The sequence below is a fragment of the Astatotilapia calliptera genome, chromosome 17 (genome assembly GCF_964374335.1).
Source record: "Astatotilapia calliptera chromosome 17, fAstCal68.1, whole genome shotgun sequence".
NCBI classification, from domain to species: domain Eukaryota; kingdom Metazoa; phylum Chordata; class Actinopteri; order Cichliformes; family Cichlidae; genus Astatotilapia; species Astatotilapia calliptera.
The window spans coordinates 12943895-12965820 of record NC_137438.1 but is presented as its reverse complement, the minus strand read 5'-3'; the positions used below and the strand labels follow the sequence as shown (position 1 = coordinate 12965820).

The following is a 21926-nucleotide window of genomic DNA, read 5'->3' as shown; positions in this document are numbered from 1 at the left end:
TAGTTCAGCTGATGTTTAGGCTGCTTTCATTCAGCCCACTCTCAACACTACCAATGAAATCAAAGACCCTAAACTGAAAAGTGGCTGCTCCGGCTCAAAAGATACTGCCTAATCCCCTTGATGTCCACTGACCCAGTCGTTCCCATCTTAAGATTTTCTTTGAAAACAACCTTTCCAATAAACGGAAAACATATCGTCTTACAAACCTATTATGCGATCTGACCTTTTGAGCTCAATCTCAACGAAAGGGGGAAAGATGAATCCAAGGCATGTAGGGGCTGAGCCGTTGTATATGTATGTTTTTAAGGGGTAGCATTGATTTTGGCAGTACCATTTCAACTTCCCAAATGCTAACTGCTGTTCTCGCCTAACATAACAGTATATTATTCTATACTGCCAAGCATGAACCACAGAGCACTGAGGGAGGAGAGATGGATGGGACTTCCCCAAATAAACCAAAGGATCAGCCTCCAACTGTTGTTGGCTAGTAGTATGAACTGTGTACATATACACACGAAGCAATATTACTATAGTGATTTACTGCACAGCCTTACACCAACACACTATTAATAACTAAAAACCAAACAAAGGTTTCGCCTGCTGCTGTCAAAACTGGATTCTGAGGGATTCAGTGTTTGTTGAATACGCTGAACAAATAAGCATGCGACTGGCTGTTTGCACAGGTTTCACTGCTGATCGTGCTGTTCAAGAGATTGAAGTACTTCACAGTCTCACATGTCAAACTATCTATGGAATCCATTTAGCATCCCTGTGAGTGTTAATTCCCTCTCTTCAGAGGCAGTATGCTGATTGTTTGTTATGGCTAATAACTAGGATAACCAGAAAGGGGCAAGCTGCGGTGAGAACCACCTGGCAGATGCAGACCTCTGTTTGCTTTGTTTCACGCTGGATTTCCATCAGGTTATTTTTTCTTCCCCGACTGTTTGATTCCAGCCTTTTGCTGCAGGACAATGGTAAGCGTCTGTTTGTTGGCAGAACAGTTTGGTGTTTACAGAAATGGTAAGAGAAACCAGAAATGCATTCCTGCAGGGATTAAATCATTCTGAGCGTCATAAGACACAGAACTCCTTTGCATAGTGCTCCAGAGAGGCAGGGCATCTGATCAAAACTCTCCAGCCACTCCCAGCATTCGTTGTCCTGTGTGACACATCGCGGCACACTGTCTAGTGAACAAGACAGGACACTGTTCGGTCAGACGCCTTTAAAGGGAGACTCGGTAAAGGTTGTTAAAAGGAAAAAAATCCTCATCAAAGCAAACGTCTATTTGTTTCTCAAACACAAATGCACACAGATGCAATAGTAATCCGGGACAATGACCTCACCGTGTTTCCTGTGCGTGGGAGGCGAGGTGGGGTAGTGGTGATGTCAGAGCCAGTGAAATTGACATCCTTGACCTCATTAGTGAGAAATTTATTCAGACATGCACGATGTTTGTAAAGAACAGGAGGAGTTACATGCAAATAATGAGCAATCTTTTTTCCCCCTTTCTCCCATGAGTGAATTAACAAGTTAAGGCAGTTCTATAAAATTCTACAGAGGTTTTCAGAAGGGTGTGCCTGCAAGCAAGAGAGTAATGCAAAATTCCTCTGGCGATCTGTGGTGCAATTTTTAAAATCACTGGGAAATCTAATTGACATGCACTGATTTCAGTGGATTTTATTCAGTTCCATTTTATTTATATAGTGCAAGTCACAAAAGCAGTGGTGTCAAGGTATTTCACATTGTAAGGTAAAGACCCTGCAATAATACAGAGACAGCCCAAACAATCACACGGCCCCCTATGAACAAGCACTTGGCAACAGCGGGAAGGAAAAACTCCCTTTTAACAGGAAGAAAGCTCCAGCAGAAACAGGCTCTGGGAGAGGAGACAGAATAAAAGACACACTGTGGAAGAGAGATTAACAATAACAATGATTTACGTGCAGAGTGGAGTATAAACACAAGAAATTATATGCTTTATCAAAAATGTTTTAAGCCTAATCTTAAAAACAGTGAGAATGTCTGTTTCTCAAATCTCAACTTGGAGCTGGTTTCACAGGAGGGGGACCTGACAGCTGAAACATCTGCTGGTTTTATGTTTTAATTGTCAGCCTAACTGTCAAGAAGTTTTCTCTTATATCTTTCTCTGGATGGTCATTTCTATATTTATCCAGAAACTATAATACAGTAAAAACATCTATATAATGCCTCACACTGCAGTGTTAGCTGTAGCGTGACACAAAGCGGTGCCTTACAATGCTCAGATTATTGTTTCTGTGATGAGTAATATGATATTCTGCAACAAAGTCATCAGGTACTTAGATACTTTTTTAAACAACCAGTCCATTAATGTTAAACAGGTCAGCACATTCTGCTGTTCCTTTTGTTGTGGTTAAGGTCACCTAGTGTGATGAGAGAAAAGACGGCTATTAGATTGTAGAAATATTTGCATTATTTTTTCTGGAGTGATACTAATGGCCTGGCTTCTTTTGGTAAAGCTGTTGCTTGAAGGTAAATCATAAAACCTATTGCTCATGTCGTGGAGGGAATGCCACCAATATGAACTCGCAATGCAATAATATAGTGGGCCGCACAACTTCAGGATAAGCTGACTTCAAAAAGGTAACACTGTAATGGAACTAGTTACTTTTGCACTATGGTTAATTCCCTGAACCCTACATTCTGGCTACATTTACTTTCTCAGTTCCCATTTAATCAGTTTAGCAGTTAGGTATTTCACACCAGTGACTGACAGTACAGCCTTACCCTTGGACAGTGATAAAATATGCCGGGGGGGGGGGGGGGGGGTGTTTTGCAGCTCAAAGCACCAGTTTCCCCCAAACAGCAGCCCTCCTGTGAGTGACACAGTGCACAGCCAAACGCCCCCTCAATGTGGCAGCGGCGGGGTCACGGCGGGCCCCGGGGGCCTGGGTAAACACTGGCCGATCCAGCCAACACATGCTCCACACTGGGTTGTGCAAGGCAGCCGTGGGACATCTGGCCACATCACAGCACTGCGTTCCTGCTTTATGAGCAACAACAGCCATAAGTTTGACTAGAATAGAAGTGGCAGAAGTAAACCCAGTGGCCCGCTGCAGAAAATGCTGACTGTGGGGAAGGGAGGCGAACGGCATGGGATAAAGCAAGACGGAGAAGGACAGGGGAAAGGAGTGTGTGTGGAAAGAATGGGAAGATAGAGGCAGAATGAGCGAAGCAGGCGAGAAAGCTGACCATGAACAAAAAGGCTCACAGTGTGTTCACAAGGAGAGCACCGAGTTTTGTCCTTATAAGGTTATTATGCATGTGTGTAAGAAAGGACGCGGCACAGGATGTTCACATAAATGTCTTTAATTCACAATTCAAAAGTCTCCATATTTTAGGCTTTAACAGATGGTTATGTTTGTCACCCGGAAGTGTATTTTAAAATGATGTCCATGGAATAACTATCTTCAGAGGTCTGAGCCAGAGGCAATTTTTTTTGTTTTTTGCTTCATTAATAACATTTTTCTTCAGCACTATTTATCCATCCGTCTTGCTCTCATTCAGCCAATTCCTTCTACTCACACAACACACCGTTTCAGTTTCAACAATATCAACTAATTCACCATTACAAGACCCCAGTGGTGAGCACGCCATCATTGCTGAACTGGCTGTAACCTACACCAGTTCCCACACTTATCTATCTGCGGTAACCCATTAGGGTTTACTGGATGACCCCCGACCTCGGTTGAGGTCGTGGCCAGGGCCTTCATTAGGGAATAAATCATAAACACCTGAGCAGCTGACCTGGGCATGGTGCTGGGGCTGCAGTCATGTGGTATTCATTTGGAGTCGCAGTGGCGTGTAAATCGCGTTAAACCAGTGCCTGCGACCCTCAGGACTCAGAGCACATATTAAAAATGCAACTACAACCCACTCACTATGTGTCAGAATGTGTGCAACAGTGTGTGTCAGGTGGTTAGGAAACCTGGCTGCACGGTGAATGAATATGGCTTTATATAGAGCATGTAATTCAAGCTTTTTACACAATCCAACAATGGCTCACCATCGGTTCTGCTGCCTTTTTGTTGGCCCAACATCTTACTTAGGTAAGAGGAGTGACGTCGTGTTTTTGATGTGACAATTGCTGTTAATCAATCAGCCATTTACTACAATACTGTTCTATATAAACTCAAGATGACTCTTTCAATATAAAGAAGGTAAACTATGAAAGTACAACTTTACTTTAGGACTATATTTTTTGGGGACTGAACATTGTTTACAGAAAACGCTACAAGGGATGCGGTACTGTATTGTGCAAAGGTCTTGAGCCAAATGTTATTTCTTCATGTTTTGTTTTTCAGTTGGACTTTCTTGTCCTATTTTGTTTGAAACACGTAACAGACAACTTAGCAAAGAAACAAATTGAAATTGTATCTTTAGCCACTTTGTCGCCTTTCACAAAAACACAAATTCCAATTTCTTTAGCTGAATCTAAAGAAAAACTGACAGACATAAAATAGTATTTTTCCACCAACAGAGATCCTAAAGAGCCATTACGCTGAAGTGTGTGCAGGGTGTCCTTAAAAATTTGATGAAGCTGGGAAGCTGGGGGTCAAAAGAAGGACCTATCAGCAGGGTGGCTGTGAAGAAGCCACACTTAAGGAATGGAAACGTGAAAAGACTGAGGTTTGCCAAAAACTACACAGGAAATAGCCCCAAAATCAGTGGCAACAGGTCTGATGGAGTGATGAATCCAAATGTGAAATCTCTGATGAAATCTAAAGCAGGAAGTCATGAACGCATTTGATTGTCAACAACTTCAGATTTTCAGCATGACAATGATCCCAAACTCATTACCAATCCAGTTAAAGCTTACCTGGTTAGAACAAACACACAATGGTTGATTCTGTTCATTTGGACATAGCGTTTAGAGTGGGAAAAACGTTTCGTCACTCATCCGAGTGAGTTAAATTAGAGTTTTAATATAAATATTTATAGCAAGAACAGAACAAAAGACTACAAACTCTTTTTACCTTATTCATTGCATTCCATGTACATTTCTGCACATTTTAATAAAACACTGGACCCATTTCCCACTTTTTGAGAAAAAATACAAAGAAAGCTCAAAACTTTTGCACTGTAGTGGTGGATTGTGGTGCTTGTCACTTACCTCTCCTCGGACTTTCATGGTTAAAGAGGATCCCGTTGACAGCAAACATGTTGTAGGCCTCTCGGAAGTTCACCACAATCCAGTAGGCATAGAGTTTAGCAGCTCCTGAGGGCAGAGGGAAAAATAATCAGTATCAATTTTATATCAATTTAAATTAAATTTATGGAAGGAAATGTCACTTCAGGAAAACATAAAGCCATTTTTATTCTTTGGATACTTTTCTACACTTTATTTGCATAACAAGTCAGAATAAAAAGATATATAGAGTGAATCTTATAAACAGAGACCTGATCTCCTCTAAAAGACAAGCTACATTTCATGGAATACAACACGCATGGATCATATTTTGAAATCAAGAGCTTGAAGTGCAGATTCCTGCTGATTGAGTAAAAGCAGGCTTGTACAGAAAGTTCTCCCCATTTTCCTCCTCCCTTCTCCTACGACGAGTAGAAGAAACAAGGCAAATGAAGGGAGGAGCCTGTTGATTAAGCCATAGGTCAGGATGTACAACTGGAGGTGAAGGGAGGTCACCATGGTGACCACCGCCTCCCCTTCCTTGAGTCTAATTAATAAAGGTGCAGCCCTTCTTGAGATGGTATGCACCTCCCATGCAGCTTCAGACTGAGTGCTGACAGATGCGGAAAGTGTCAGTGAAGAGACCATTTAGACAACATAGAATATGAAAGACACACGTACGGCGTGTGTGTGTGTGTGTGTGCGTGTGTGTGTCCGTACGTTGCATGCATTGAAAGTCAGTGTTGAGTGCTGTGGATATAAAGGTGTCTTTGTTCAAACGAGAGCTACTCCAAGTCAGACGGCTGGCCTCGGGGTGTGTGTAGAGCTCAAACGCAGTCTAAGAACTGAAGCCCCCCTCTATTCATTCACTCACACACATGCACACACATACACGCACTCCTAGAGAAAGAGAGAGAGAGAGAGTTCAAGAAAAAGTGGAGAAGAGGCATCAAGTAATCTCTGTTTGTATGCCCTTACAAGGCCAAGTACAAGTGTCTGACAAATGGTGAGAGGTAGAGAAAGTAAGGAAATCCTTGTGTGTGTTAATGTGGATGTCCATCTGCACATGAGTCTTACCGTAAGGTGAGCGGGGGTAAAAGGGAGTGGTCTCCTTCTGAGGGATCTCCTGGACTTTGCCATACAGCTCACTGGTGGATGCCTGGTAGAACTTGACACTGTTGGTGAGACCACATGTCTTTATGGCATCCAGGAGGCGCAGCGTGCCTACACCGTCCACATTAGCTGTGTACTCAGCCAAGTCAAAGGAGATCTTGAAAAGAGAGAGAAAGAGAAAGGAAAAATGACACGTCATTAAAGCAACTTAGTGGAAAAACTGCTTCTAATAGAAACTGATTTGCATTTTTGGTTGACTGTACAAAGGAGCTGTCAACTTTGGATATAATATTTGGGGTCAAGTCTTTTTTTTAAATTTTTCGCCAGTGTGACCTTAGATTTATAACCGGAAAGATTTTCTTTTTTAATCAGTCAAACTTTGAAAAAGAAAATACCAGAGAAATACTTTTGTAACTCAGGTATACAACCAAAGAGGAAACTGTGACATAAACGTACATAACATCATATCACAGGTCACCCTTCATACACCATGACACCCATGCAGTGTTGTACTCCATCTCCCAGAATTCCTGTTTCCAATATGAAAAGCCCAAAGCAGGGGACTTAACAAAGACTTGGGGGGAAATTAAGTTTAAATTAGAAATGGCTGTGCGCATGCATGTTTCTGTGTGTGTGTGTGTGTGTGTGTGTGTGTCTCTGTCTGTCTGTCTGTCTGTCTGTGTGTGTGTGTGTGTGTGTGTGTGTGTGTGTGTGTGTGTGTGTGTGTGTGTGTGTGTGTGTGTGTGTGTGTGTGTGTGCGTGCGTGCGTGCCAGGTTGGCTTCAGGCTCCAAATCAAGCGTGATGGTTAAAAGCGTGCCAGTTAGTGGTCACCACACCTGGAGTGAGTGGCATGAGCCAGGTCTGTATGGAGGAAACGCTTTGGCCCTTTAGTGCTTTCACACCAGTGCTGCACACACGGCCGGATAAAGACCCCTTATTTAAAACGGGACCTCGGAACACTGGGCCTCTATTCCACTCACAGGGCATACACACTTACATATAGACACACTCACAGAAACACAAGCAGTGAGCAGGTTTGATCAGGTTCAATTACACTCCACAACTCAGTGTAATTACCTGTGACGCTTCACTCACGCTTTGACTTTGCATTCTGGCATTTGGTTATATTTACATCATTTACAAGAAAAAGTGAGAGAACGCATACTGTACATTGTATAATGACATTTTCAGTTACCCTCGTTGACAAGGACATCAAGTGGACAGAATAATAGCAAAAACTGAAGCATCAGATGGTCCAGTTCAATACTTTTCTCTTTGACACTGACAACAAAAGAAGAATTTTATGATCATAACAACTTTAAGCCATTGTATGATATCCACTTTGCACAGAGGAATATTTGACTAAATACTGCAGTGTTTTTGTAGCCAACTACAGCTTGACCTTTATCAGTCTACAAATTTAACAAAAGCAGCCAGTGCTCAAAGCATTGGACACTTAAAAGCCTGGAAAAGTGTTACTTATGAGCCCTTTAAGAAATTACAAAACAAGCTCAACTCCTCGAAGCAACAAACAAAGAACTGAGTTTGCACAGTAGCATAAAAGAGCACAAAAAGACAGGGACATTATAAGAAAAAACATCTATATGAGACATAAGATTTAAGAGGGAAAAAGTTTTGAAACATTTTAAGCACTTTTCATGAGATCAGATTGGTGATTCCATGCATACAATTTTTATGTCCCAATGACAACTAAAATGAAATGAAATTCTATCAGGCAAAGTCTATTTACACCTACAGGCCACTCTTTCAAGGATGGGGATGTACACATCCTGGACAGGGAGGAACGCTGGTTTGAGCGCGGAGTCAAGGAGGCCATTTACATGAAAAGGCAAAGACCATCTCTGAATCGAAGAGAGGGCCTAAAGGTACATCTTTCACCATCTGCAAAGCTGTGATTGCAGCCATTCCCCAACTCTCTGTCAGTGGTACTTATGGCCATTGATCAGTGGTTGCTGATCAATAGTCATGACAATTTACATATTAATGATTAAGGAACTGACCTCACAGCCCATTGTTCATTCAGTGGTGCTAGTTTCAGCCATTGTGCAAATGTACTGTTTATAAGATTGGGGAAACCTGCAGTCAGGTGAGACTGAAGAAATCACTTGGATGAGTGACGTCCAGATGAACAGAATCAACCTTTTGGGGGTTGCTTCCAAATAAGTGCCCAGAGGCACTTTATGATGGCTGCTGAATAGTGAGACTTGGAACTAAAAGGACGTTCTGTGTTCAGATTCAGATTTGGATATGCAAAGCTCCCAGAAGAGCTGCTTTAGTGCAGAGAAAGAGTAAACGTTATGAAGAGCAATAGAGGGGCTTTCTTTGTAAATCTGGACAATCATAATGACGAGACAGATAAATATACTGAAAATATGAATCGGGAGCAAATCCAAGAAGATATCAAGACACTTTTACGGGGCTTCCCCTCCACCTTGGAGACTACACAAACACACAAAAATGAAAACTTAAGCACAACAAAAGGAATAAAAATGCAAAAGGGTAAATGATGTTAACGTGCACACCATAGAGAAGTACCTGCTCACACTACTTCGACCTTGTAAGCCATATTTTCTAAGACCTACTTTGTGTGCAAGGTTGTGGTGAGTGCGTGTGCACACACACACACACACACACACACACACACACACACACACACACACACACACAAACCTTGTATCAAAACCAGCTGAGAGGGGCAGGGTCCAGGATGCCTTGACAGCTTAAATCAAACAAATTGCCCTAATGCCTCCATTCTCTGTCATTATGTAAGGCACAGCCTGAGCGCTGATGCTTTAAAGGCCAGACGTTTGTGTACATTGCTATATGTGTGTGTGTTCTGTGGGGGGTGGGGGTAGGGGGTTGCTTCTGGGCCCCTCAGTCGACCTGGCAGATATTGTTCTTTCTGGGAAGCGAGCCAGGCCCTGTCAGCATTGGGGGTCCACAGCCAAACAAATATCCCGTTTAAAAAGCTTCTAACTGTCCAGGATATATTTGCAGTATTTGGTGGTTTCATTTCTTTCCTGCTCATACAAGGTTTGTTGAAATGTGTGCTTCAGACTCGGGAATGTGACTCCAGACGTGTAGGTGTGTGCGCACTCACGTATAACAGAGTGTTGGCGTGTGTCTTGACAGATGTATATGTATATGTATTTATATATATGAGCTACATTTATTCAGCCGTGGCCTTTCTGCATACCTGCAAGGCCTTATATACATACATATATACACAACAGTGGAGGAAGCATGTAAAGTTCCATTGTCCATTTACAAATCCAGGAACACATCCATCACTCAACAATTTAAAATAAAAATATCAATAACTTTGTATCATTTACTTAATTTTTTACACACATGGAGAATATAGATTTGAAATGTTAGTAGTTTTATATCATCACAACATTGTTCATTATTAGTACAATAGAATAAAAAAATTTAAAAAAGCAAACCACACTAAAGACCAAACCAATTTGACATCACCTGGATAATTATATCAGGTTCAGAGTCACCTGATCCAGGCCCAACTATAAGAAGAAGTAGTAGTAGCAGTAATAGCAGTAGTAGTAGTGGTGGTGGTGGTGATGGTGGTGTTGTTGTTTCTGTGTGTGTATTTAAATAAAATGTAGGACATGGGGAGATTCACACATAATGTGTTTGGGTGGGTGATCTGTGCTGGCATGTTCATCATGCAAGCAATCACAAACTTACAGCGCTTTGATTGGCCCTTAGCATAAACTAGGCTAGATGCGTGTTACCAACTTTATCTATATTCAATAATCCACTTCTTTGTGACTTGACAAATGGCAGCTTTTCTACCATAATGCAAGTAATGTAATATACTGGCATTTAAACAAGGCTTTGTTCACTCAAAAGTGCTTTAACCATAACTTACATTTTAACCATACGCTGATGCAGCACTATAGTCTGTATACTTTAAAGACTTCATTTACCTCACCTCCATGATCACTTTAGAATCACCAAGTAACCTCATATCATATCTTTGGAAGCCGGATTATCTGGAGGAAACACAAATATATTATATTCCAGAGACAACAGTAAAAATAAGTGAAAGTCACCATGAGTGGACAGCATTCTCACACGCTGACAGTGTGATACATCGCTTCTAACTGCAAGCAACCAAATAAAGAAAATCACTGCAATGCCTTGGAGGTGGAGAGAACAGAGAGAAGGAGAGGCCGGTATGAAGCATGAGTGGAAAGAAGGAGAAACAGTAGAGAGAGAAAGTGTGTGTGTGCGTGCGTGCGTGTGTGTGTGTGTGTACATGGTGATAAATATGGGTGGGGGTTTGTGGAGAGAAACCACAATCAATTACACCTTTACTCATCACATTACAGGCCAACTGAAATTAGAGCAGTCGTGTGTTAACAGAGCAAAGACAAACAGGCTAAATTCCCTCCAGCAGAGGGAGAGGGAGAGAGAGTGACCTGGAGACCCATGTTCTGACAAACAGATCAATTACAGTGCTTTAAACTACCATCATCAGCTTTACGAAGCCACTACTCCATAGAAACATCCTTTTGCACGGAAACACAAAGTCTTGATGGAGTGCTTCTTCCTCTCAGTGTTTATAATAATAGCTGGTGGCTAATTTTAGCAATTGTTTCCCTCCATCCACAATCATTTTACATGTAAACAGTCCCCTCATTCTTACAGGCCAGTCTCAGTCCCCCTCTACCTTTTTCCCCATTATTAGCTGGATTATAGACCAGGCTGTTTGATATCATTCAGCTGCTTCTCCATAGAGGAACATACTCCAGTTGCACCACCTTGGACTGCTGCTGAAGGTAATTCTTCACCTAATGTGAAGATCCACTGTAACCTGAACCTGCAACCGTGGAATCGGTAAAAAACTGATTCATGTGCTTCTGCACTAAGCTCAGTGAGGCCGCTGAGCCCAATGCAGTCCAAGACAGCAGAGTTGGAGTTCATCCACAGGATAAGAAACTCTCTGGAGAAGCATGACATGTATTTTACTCCCACATAGTGCTAGGTAGATTAAATATTTAAACAGTGGCTATGGCTCAGGATGCAAAGCAGGTCATCTAGTAGTCAGGAGGTTGGTTCGATCCCCGACTGCTACAGTCCGGTCACTCTTTTTATAGTGCAAATGTCTGCACAAATACACCTATATAACAAAAAGTACTCGCCCTGCCTACTGTTTAAACAGCAGCATTTGTCCAATGGTCAAATTAGCTTCAAAGACACCTCATGACATGGATGAGTAAAGGCAGGAGTCAAAGTCTAGCTTCTCTTGAGCAGTTTGTTTCAGCTCTTAGCAGTTTCATTACCATTTCATTTGATTGTTTATTTCATTATCACCATTGGCACTTAAAGATGTAATGCTTACATCCTTAGAAATAAATACAGCAATATTGAAACTTTCTATGAGCCAAGCAAAACTAGGGTTGTGACATCGTGTGTAAAGAGAAGAAAGCATGACAGATGAAGAACTGCAGTGGAACAAAATCGTGGGGGGAAAAAAAAGCATCAAAGTGTTGGAGATATAAATCACTACTTCTGGTCAAAACTCCAGACTCCAGAAATTTATGATAATGATGGTGAAAAATCAACACTAATCTTCACAATAAATTGTTCAGTTGTCATTCAGACAGCACTGAAGTGGTGTTGTTGTATCATAAAATCATTTGAAATTACTGCACAGTTTTCCATGATTGCGTAATCTTGTGACGGTAGCCTAAGCTACTGTTGCTGTATGCGGCCCCAAACGCTCTCCAAACAGAGCCCTCATCATGTGTTGTGATAAAACTTGAGAGAAACGCCTCCACCTCTAGTCCTGTCTTTTTGTGCGACTCTGTCTGTGTATAAACACACACACCTGCTAGAAAAACAAAAGTGCTATTTTTTTCCCCCTTTTCTCTGTGCCAATTCGCCTTTCCCCAAAACGTAGACACAATAGAGGTGAAAAATGCCGGGAGAGTAAGATACACAAAGTGAACAGCAAGAGACAAAGGCGCGGATGCATGGCATTGCATCATCAGGCTGGAACGTGTTCGCTCTTTGCTCTGCTGTTTTCTCTCAGGAAGATGATCAACGATCAGGTAAAACTACAGGTACGAGAACCTGTTATGGAAACCTCCAAAAGTAACGTGCTCACCGCTTGCAAACATGAGAATGTTAGTAATCCTCAAACAGCACAGTACAGACAAACATATCTACTTTATGCCAAGAATTCCCTTGTGACCAACATTTATGGGTTTAAGACTTAATTTAGACACACAGATCAAAGCTTTCAGCTTGTCTAAGTGCACCTGAAGGAAATACAAATACTGTGCATATTAATAGGGCCTTGGTTCAGCATGAGCTGCTAAAAAAAAAAAAAAAAAAGCATAGTTTGTATGCTTCACGTTGTTTACACAAGGGTTTTTTTTAGAAACGTTAGGAGGGAATCGAAGACAGAATAGAAAACATTTTTAAAAAGTGACGTAATTTAATACAAAACTGCAAAACTGAAATCGACATCTAATTTTATAGTGACATCTCCATATTAAATGGACTGGTTGTTATACAGTGCTTTTCTATTCTACCTGAGCACTCACAGCACGCCTCATTTATGCAACCACTTTTTTCTATGCCTAGGTGCTTTCTTTCTAACATTCACTCTCTGATGGAAACATTAGAGAGCAACTTGGGGTTTAGCATCTTGCTCAAGGATATTTGGCATACAGACTGGAACAGCCAGGGAACGAACCATCAACCTTTCGATTAGTAGATGACCTGCTCTACCTCCTGAGCTGCAGCCACCCCAAATACTGCTTTACATTTAGCAGTATTTCAATATTTTTCAGTATAAAAGCTCAAATGTTACTTCCATACCTGCAAAGACAGCTAATTTGTTTGCAAACGCTCACTATTTTACAAACCAGGCATGGAGACCATTCATCTTCGGAATAAAAGTCGTTCCTTACAACCAAAACCAACAGGCAAACACACGGCACTTGTAAACTATGGGGGGGGGGGGGGGGGGGGGGGGGGGGGGGGGCATTTTTCTCTCGAAAACCAGTCTGTAACTAATATACAGGTGAAGTCCCTAAATTAGTATCAAGCTTCTAGGGAAAAAAGGAACGCACTCCAAAAACAACTCTGCATGACAGCTGCTCTAAAGTATCAGTATCACAAGATGAAGAGCATAACTTGTTTCATTTGTAGCTGGTGATAAAGAGCGTTCATCAGGTTGAAAATGGCACGGTCCTCCAGTAAAGATGGAAAGAAAAGGGTTGGTGAAACTCGTTTTATGTTTTATGACAGCTTCCTTTCATGTGGAGAATGAATTGCACGAGCATGCTCTCAAAATAGATTTTATACCTCATTTACTCAGGTCCTTCTTTTATAGAACATGAGGTGTAGCACTGAAGTGTTGATCTACTTTACGAGTACTTAAGACATAATTGTAAGTACTTTAAAGAAAAAGCAATGTTCATATTAATTTTTCAAATCAGGTATCCGTACATGGCACGACATGCATTTACCCACTAATCCCCCATCCCACTGATGTTCACTCATCATTATGATCATATCTCAATCTCTACATTTTTCTGTCTAATTACAGGCGTCTTCTATTGAGTTGGTGCAATTGTTGCTGCAGCTATGGCAATGAACAAATACAAGTACACAGATCAGGTGGATGTGAAAGAGACAGATGGAGATGTGGGAGGGTGGCTAGAGCACGTGTGGACAGATACGTGCTGTGACAGCGTGTGTCAGGGCAGGTAGACTCTGAGTTGACGATTGACTGTCAAATTCAGGATTTATGCAGACGAGTCTGGAAAGTCCCAGTCTGCCTCGTGGCACTCCCATCTGCCTCTCTCTCGCTCCCCTTTCTCTCTGCATCGTTTTGTTTGGAAGCTATTGTTGCGAACAGGTGGTGGCCACGTTCACTCCGGCCTTCCGCCGGCATTAAAATACTCGAAATCTGAAGGGTATCGACACCAGAGCAATCAGTTTATGGTTTTATTAAGCTAGTTTTCACACACTGCCAAGACAAGAAACACGTAACCAAAATTTTCCCTGCATGTTATATAACTACTGTAGTAACACTGGCAAGAATGCATCAGATGGCCTTTTACGATGCTGCACAGTGCTTTATCAAAAGAAGGACACATCGATCGATTCATCGTCACCATGATACTATGATAAGGACAAAGCATGACTTATGTATACTGAGTGTCTTAATTAGAAAAGTATTAACTAGTTGATTCAATCATGTAACCAACCTAAAAATGTCCATAGGATAAAACGTAACTTCAAGTGGACCTAATACCCTCATTTGCTGCTATATATATTGTTTTTGGGAGGCTTTGGAGTAGAGTTGGACACTACACCAACCTAAATTTTTGGCTACCGTCCAGTCATACAGCTTTAGACAAGATTTCTTGGTTCTCTTTTCGCACCCACATTCAGTTAGGGTTGAACACTCAGGGTTGGCCTTCGACGGCTTTGCTGTCAACAGAACGGTTTGAAAGTTCTGGAATAGAGCCACGAAGTTCCAGTTCCACCTTGGCTGTCTGTGAAATGGTAACAAGAGTGATGCCAGTGATACTGGCATCAAATTAGCTGCTATTTGAATACAAGTATTCAGACAGGTGTATTTACATACCCCATTCTTTTAGCATTGGATAAGAGTACATGTACAAGCAATGATAAAATGCACTTCATTCTACTTTTCCCCGAATATCGTGATCTGCCCTGCAGACATGTACCACCAATCAGTCACTCCTACCTTGCAAACATAAACATGCTCGTAAACATGGCAACAGACCTTACCACGGTCATGCCTGCGGGGCTTTGTGGAGTAATCACGACACACCGACACAAGAATACACAGGTCGAAACCATTTTGTCATAAGTGACAAATTTTTGCTGAGGATTTCACTAGAAGATACTGCAGGTGTAAGATCATATCTATACACCAACTACAGAAAATGAATTGACTGTGTGTGTGTGGGGGGGGGGGGATAAGTGAACACCAGGCTACTCCACTGACAACACTGGGTTTGAAAAGTTCCTGGCCTAAGTGAGCAACAACACCAATCCACCATTTAGTGATAATGTACACTGAGACATGGCGAGGAAATTGAAGGTGACGGAGAAATTGTTTCATGGTTTAAATCCATATACCAACTCTTTCCATGCAATATTATTGCTCTGGAAAGTTCTGGAGCTCCAAACTGATCTTCAGTGTCTTTGGGGGATTGCAGCAAAAGATATACATTAATAACAGCTGTTAAAATAGCTTTCTCTTTGCGCCTCTGTATAAGCATGTATAAAGCATACAGGTGTATGCTATATAATCTTCACTCTAAACTCACTCAAAGTCAGACCATGCAATACTCAGGAAAGCTGAAAAAACCCCCAGAAGAGCTCCATCTCAAACTCTACAGGTCTCTAGATCTTAAATGTTAAAGTTGATGACAGTAAAATTACTAAAAGACTGAACGGGGACTGAATGGGATATTTGGAAGGGTTGCCAGGAGAAAAGCCTCAAGTTGCACGTGAACAAAACACAGGACTTCTGGAACGATGTTTGCTGGACACAAGGCCAAAGTGGAGATGTTCAGCCACAATTCAAAGCACCACATTTGGTGAAAACCAAACACATGATATAAATGCAAATACCACCTGTGAAACACAGTGATGGAGGCAGTGATGATTTGGCCTTGTCATTGAACTCCTCTGTATTGTATACCAAACTATTCTAGAGCTAAATGTCCGGCCGTCTGTTTGAGAGCGTGGTTTGATTGGAATCGGCTAATGCAAAACAATCCCAACTCAACGTAAAGACCTCAACTCAACTGAGATGGTGTCATGCAACCTTAAGGGAGCTGTGCATCAAAAAAAGGTCCATCCAAACCTTAATAAAGTTAAACAGTGCTGTGTAGACATGGCAGACTGATAAAGTCATGGAGAAAAAAAAGGAAGTTCTACAAACTCCTGAATCGTGTGGTATATTTTTTCCACAGGACAATGTAGTTCTGTGTAAACATTTGTTTCTTTTGCGCTCCAACTACAGTTTTTGTCAAATAACACTAAAACTACATTCATCACAGAAAACATGGAAACTCCACACAGACAGGCGGTTCAAACACAAATCATTGCATATTTGTAATAAAATTACAAATAACCATATTTTCTACTAACTCACCAATAAACACTAGCTAATAACTAAACTATAACACCTGGAGAAGGCATTCGACCGTGTCCCTCGGGGCGTCCTGTGGGAGGTGTTGCGCGAGTATGGGGTGTCTGGCCCATTGCTACGGGCCATTCAATCCCTATACAACCGTTGCAAGAGCTTGGTTCGCATTGCCGGCAATAAGTCGGACTCGTTCCTGGTGGGTGATGGGCTCCGCCAAGGCTGCCCTTTGTCTCCGGTTCTGTTCATAATTTTTATGGACAGGATTTCTAGGCGCAGCCAAGTGGCGGAGGGCTTTCGCTTTGGTGGCCTCAGAATCTCATCTCTGATTTTTGCGGATGATGTGGTTCTGTTGGCTTCATCGGGTGAGGGCCTCCAGCTCGCACTGGAGCGGTTCGCAGCCGAGTGTAACGCAGCGGGAATGAGGATCAGCACCTCCAAATCTGAGGCCATGGTTCTCAGCCGGAAAAGGGTGGAGTGCCCACTCCGGGTCGGGGATGAGTTCCTGCCCCAAGTGGAGGAGTTCAAGTATCTCGGGGTCTTGTTCGCGAGTGATGGGAGAAGGGAGCTGGAGATCGACAGACGGATTGGGGCTGCGGCTGCAGTAATGCGGACGCTGCACCGGTCAGTCGTGGTGAAGAGGGAGCTGAGTGTAAAAGCGAAGCTCTCAATTTACCGGTCGATCTACGTCCCTACCCTCACCTATGGCCACGAGCTGTGGGTAGTGACCGAAAGAACGAGATCGCGGATACAAGCGGCGGAAATGAGCTTCCTCCGAAGGGTGGCTGGCCTCTCCCTTAGAGATAGGGTGAGAAGTTCGGCCATCCGGGAGGGGCTCAGAGTAGAGCAGCTGCTGCTCCACATCGAAAGGAGCCAGCTGAGGTGGTTCGGGCATCTGGCAAGGATGCCCCCTGGGCGCCTCCTGGGCGAGGTGTTCCAGGCATGTCCCACCGGGAGGAGGCCCCGGGGCAGACCCAGGACACGCTGGAGAGATTATATCTCTCGGCTGGCCTGGGAACGCCTTGGTATTCCCCCGGACAAGCTGGAGGAGGTGGCTGGGGAGAGGGAGGTCTGGACCTCTTTGCTTAGGCTGCTACCCCCGCGACCCGACCTCGGATAAGCGGATGAAGATGGATGGATGGATAACACGTTTTGTGACTTGTTTATAGCCCCCTGTTACATGAAGATGTATTGTATTGATTCACTTCAACTACATTTTTCCTAACTTTTCCGAACTCAAATTTACCTATCCTCACACCTCCCCTTTCGGGCCTTGTTTTGGGCCAGATGCATGAGCACTACTGTAGCTTTCTCTGCTCTAAATGTAGGTATTCATTTATCCATGGGCAAATGTAATTACATGCAATTATAAAACTGCATTTTACAACTTACTTTTTATTTCGCTATGTGAAGAATATATTAGTGGCTGAGCTGCAGTTGGGTGTTGCACACTGTGTTCAGACAAAACCTAATTGAAATTGTATAGTATTTACAGGGATACTTTTACTAGATTTGAGATATAAAGTTTAAAATTAAGACTTCTTTAGAGAAAAGGGTTTTTCCCTACATTTGATTATAATTGTGGATCTTTTTTGGATTAATTTGTGATGGATTTCTAGCATCTTCCATAACTGGAGATAAATGACTGATCACAAGTGTTTGAAGGCAGTCAAACCATTACACATGTACTTCTGTTATATATCTACTTGTATTACACATATTCCTTACGCCAAGTAAGACAGCTGAAAACCACTGAATCACAACAATATCCTAAATAACACATAACACCTCTCCTCCCTCCCCCTCTCTCTGTTACTCCTCACACTTTTTTATCAGCTGGCCAAGAGAAGATAACTTCAAAGTGAGCGGTCAGAAGAGAGGCAATGAAGGACCTCCCACACGTGAGACCCCCTGTCAGGACCAAACTGATCCTCTTTACACCTTCACCCTCCACCATTTCCCAGTCCTGTATCCCCCTCGAACTATCCCCTCCACTGATCAAGCTGCTGGGGCTGCTCCATTTGGCTGTAATCAGCACCCAACATCTTCTCTGATTAGAGAAAGCAGGGGTGGCGGGAAGTAAGACTTGACAAATCGGCACATTCTTCTGCAACTACTCTCCCTTTTCACCCCTCTTCATCCCCCCTCAATCCTCCTTTACCCCTCTCATAGACCCCACTTACACATGGCACCGCCCCCAGCCACCCCCGCCCATTCTGCACCACTAGCATGATGAATGCTATCCTTGTAAAGAGAGGAAGACACGTAGACACACACTTCTTCCCTGGTGTTGCCTGCATGATCCTGAAACAGAAGTGAAGTTTGGGGAGCACCCCCGCCCCCACCCTGCAGGTGCTACCTCTCTTAATTGCACACACAGACACACACTTGCACATCAATTTGAATGCAATCGCCACCATAACGGCACATTCCCATAAATACACTCCACAGCTGGCCACAATAACGTAGGCCAACACACTTTGGCGGCCCGTGGTAGCTGTCACTGTGCCATGTGACCAAAATGGAGCCCAGATTCTCATTCCATATTACGCCCGGCTTAAACAACCTCCCCTCTCTCTCATTCTGTCCCTCTACAGTCCTGCCCCACCTCAAACCCCAGTCAGTCTATCCTGGCCCACCCAGGGCCCCCTGGACAGAAGCAGCACAACAGCTGCGTGTGTGTGTTCCTGTGTGCATGTGTGTGCGCGTGTGTGTGTGATTGTGTCACAGAGACAGGAAAAAAAAAAAAAGCAGGACCCCAGCATTACATGGTGCCTACTGGTTATAAATAACTTCTTGTCTGCCTAGCAGACTCACTCAAAGTGACACTTGAGAGAGTTCTATGAGCTGTATGTTGTCCTGTCAGGTTTTATTGGCACTTGAGATGAGCACTAATGTATGACTAAGGAGATTAAACACAGGAAGGCTGGAAGCAATTAGCATGTTTACAGACACCTTGGTTACAAGTAACTGAGTAACTATGCACTTTTTGAAAAAGAATTTCTCCTGAAGGAAGTCAGTTTCTTGGGCAGGTCTATTCATTTTCACTAAAGCAGCATCAAGTTTATTATTAAGAAGAAGAATAAAAAAAAGACTGACTGCCAAGACATTAGGATAAGATGCTGTATTTTTACTATTGAACTTTAACTACATCTCTCAGAAAAATGAAGGCTCAACTGCACATCCAAAACAAAACAAAGGATTTGATTTTTCTCATAGCTTCTGTGCTTTACACTGATGACGAATATCATTATGACCACTAGGGCTGGGCCATTCTATACCTTTCACGGTACAATGTTAGGCAATGATAAGAAAATGAAATATTGCGATAGAATATGGGTAAAACAGGCATGTGCAGTGCCTTTGTTTTCATAGGCACATGGCGAAAAAAAGCGACGGAGAATGAGAAGGGCGAAAGCGGATCATTGAATGAAACAGATGAACCAGAATTGGTTTGTAAAAATAGTGCAATTTCAGTGGTGTGGAACTGGTTTGGTTTTCGCCCATCAGATTCACACCAAAGCAAAGTTTTTTGTAGAACAGCAAGCGGGCCGTCGTGGCGAAGGGAGGAAACACGACAAAGCTATTTCATCATTTGAAGCAGAAGCACTTGTTGGGGTACAACAACTAATAAATTTGTGGAGCTATAAAGTATTTTGTCAATTATATCGTCAGTTATATCATTATCGCAAATTTTCAAATATATATTGTGATAAATACTTTTGACCATATTGCCCTGCCTTAATGACCACTAACAGGTGACGTGAATAAGAGGGATTATCTCTTTGCGATAGCATCAGGACCACTGAGCAATGGCAGAAAATGGCCTTTTCTTTTAGATCACATGGATGGCCGGGTTCATATCTCTCACTTACCTGGGAAACACCTGTCACCAGGATGCACTATGAAAAGAAGGCAAGCCGGTGGTAGCAGTGTGATGCTTTGAGCAAATGTTCTGCTGGGAAATGCCATCCATGTAGATGTTACTTTGACACGTACCAGCTAGTGATGGGTCGTTCGCGAACGAAATGGCTCTTAGAGCCGACTCTTTGACGTGAACGACGCGAGCTGGTTCCTTATCGCGAGCCGTCACGTTTTTTGGTTTTTTTGGTTTTTTTCCCCTCTTTCTCTCACCCTCTCTCTCTCGCACTTTTTTTCCGCTTAACTCTGCACGCGAGTCTTGTGCTTTATGCTGGGCAGAGGGGGGAGGGGCGGTAGTTACACTCAATAGTGCAGGAACAGAGCGGGAGGGAGAGACAGAGAAAGAGCCAGGGACAACAACATCACATTAGAAAGGTATAGTAATCATCCACAACTATTTTCAGTTGCAGATGATAAAGGATTCAGAAAGTTTATTCATGCAGGCCCATATGACAGAAAATATGCATGTTCTTTTTGTTTTCATATTATAATTTATATTTAATTGTGTTGTGGTTTGCAGTGTTTTGTGTTGTTTCACTTTAAATTTGTAAAAGGAAAAAGCGGAAAATTTAAATAGTTAAAAGTTGAAATGTGAATAGTTGATTTTTGTATTATATGATTTATTTATTACATTTTTTGTGGAGTGAATAAATAAAAGTATATTTACGGTGGCCCCTACAGACAAAGCACGTAAAAACTCCAAAACACGTACGAACTCTGAAGCACGTACAAACTCCAAAACATGTAAAAACACGTACAAACTCCAAAACACGTAAAAACACGTAAAAACTCAGAAGCACATAAAAACTCAAAACACGTACAAAAGAGAACAGAAGTGCTCCAGGATGCTGGGCGCAGTGTTGAGCTTTTGTTACCTTGTGGCTACACAAGCCAGCAAGTACCAACGACCGGATTTGGTGTGTGGTAATAACAGGTAAATGACCTTTTTTTTAAATTATTTGAATATATATGAGTGCCTGTGTATAAATACACAAACAATACACACATGCTTTCAATTGTGTAATTTAAGTGATCTAGTAGCTCTGCTTTGGAAGTTCAGTTCATGCTAGAAATGTGTTTTATATTTATATATAAACATATATAAATAAAACCACTTTTTTTTACATTAGTAATTCCTTTTGTGCACAATTTTATATTATTGTTAATAATAAATTAATTAAAGCAACAAAACAACCTGAAGAGCCGGTTCGGAGCCAAAAGAGCCGGCTCTTTTTAGTGAGCCGAACCGAAAGAGCCGGATCTCTAAAAAGAGCCGGAAATCCCATCACTAGTACCAGCTACCTAAGCATTGTTGCACACCATGTGCACCCTTTCATAAAAATGGTACTCCCTTACGCCTGTAGCCTCTTTCAGTAGGATAATGTGTTCTGCCACAAAGCCAAAACAAAAGCAAGGAACAACGAGTTTGAGGTGTTGACTTTGCATTTAAATTCCCCAGATCTCAGTCCAATCGATTGCTACTTAATTAAAGAATATAAATTAAAAATGAATTCATTTGGCAGTTTAGCTCAGTG

The 21926-nt window shown here is 42.3% G+C and overlaps 1 protein-coding gene across 1 annotated transcript in view; it reads right to left on the bottom strand.

Moving 5' to 3' along the window:
- gmds (GDP-mannose 4,6-dehydratase) overlaps positions 1-21926 on the bottom strand; it is a 210276-nt gene that overhangs the window by 127431 nt on the left and 60919 nt on the right. Inside the window, exons 5-6 of the mRNA XM_026147546.2 lie at positions 6245-6437; positions 5153-5257 (exon numbers count right to left, since the gene is read on the bottom strand). Coding sequence (XP_026003331.1) covers positions 5153-5257; positions 6245-6437 — 298 coding nt within the window. The remainder of the gene's footprint in view (positions 1-5152; positions 5258-6244; positions 6438-21926) is intronic.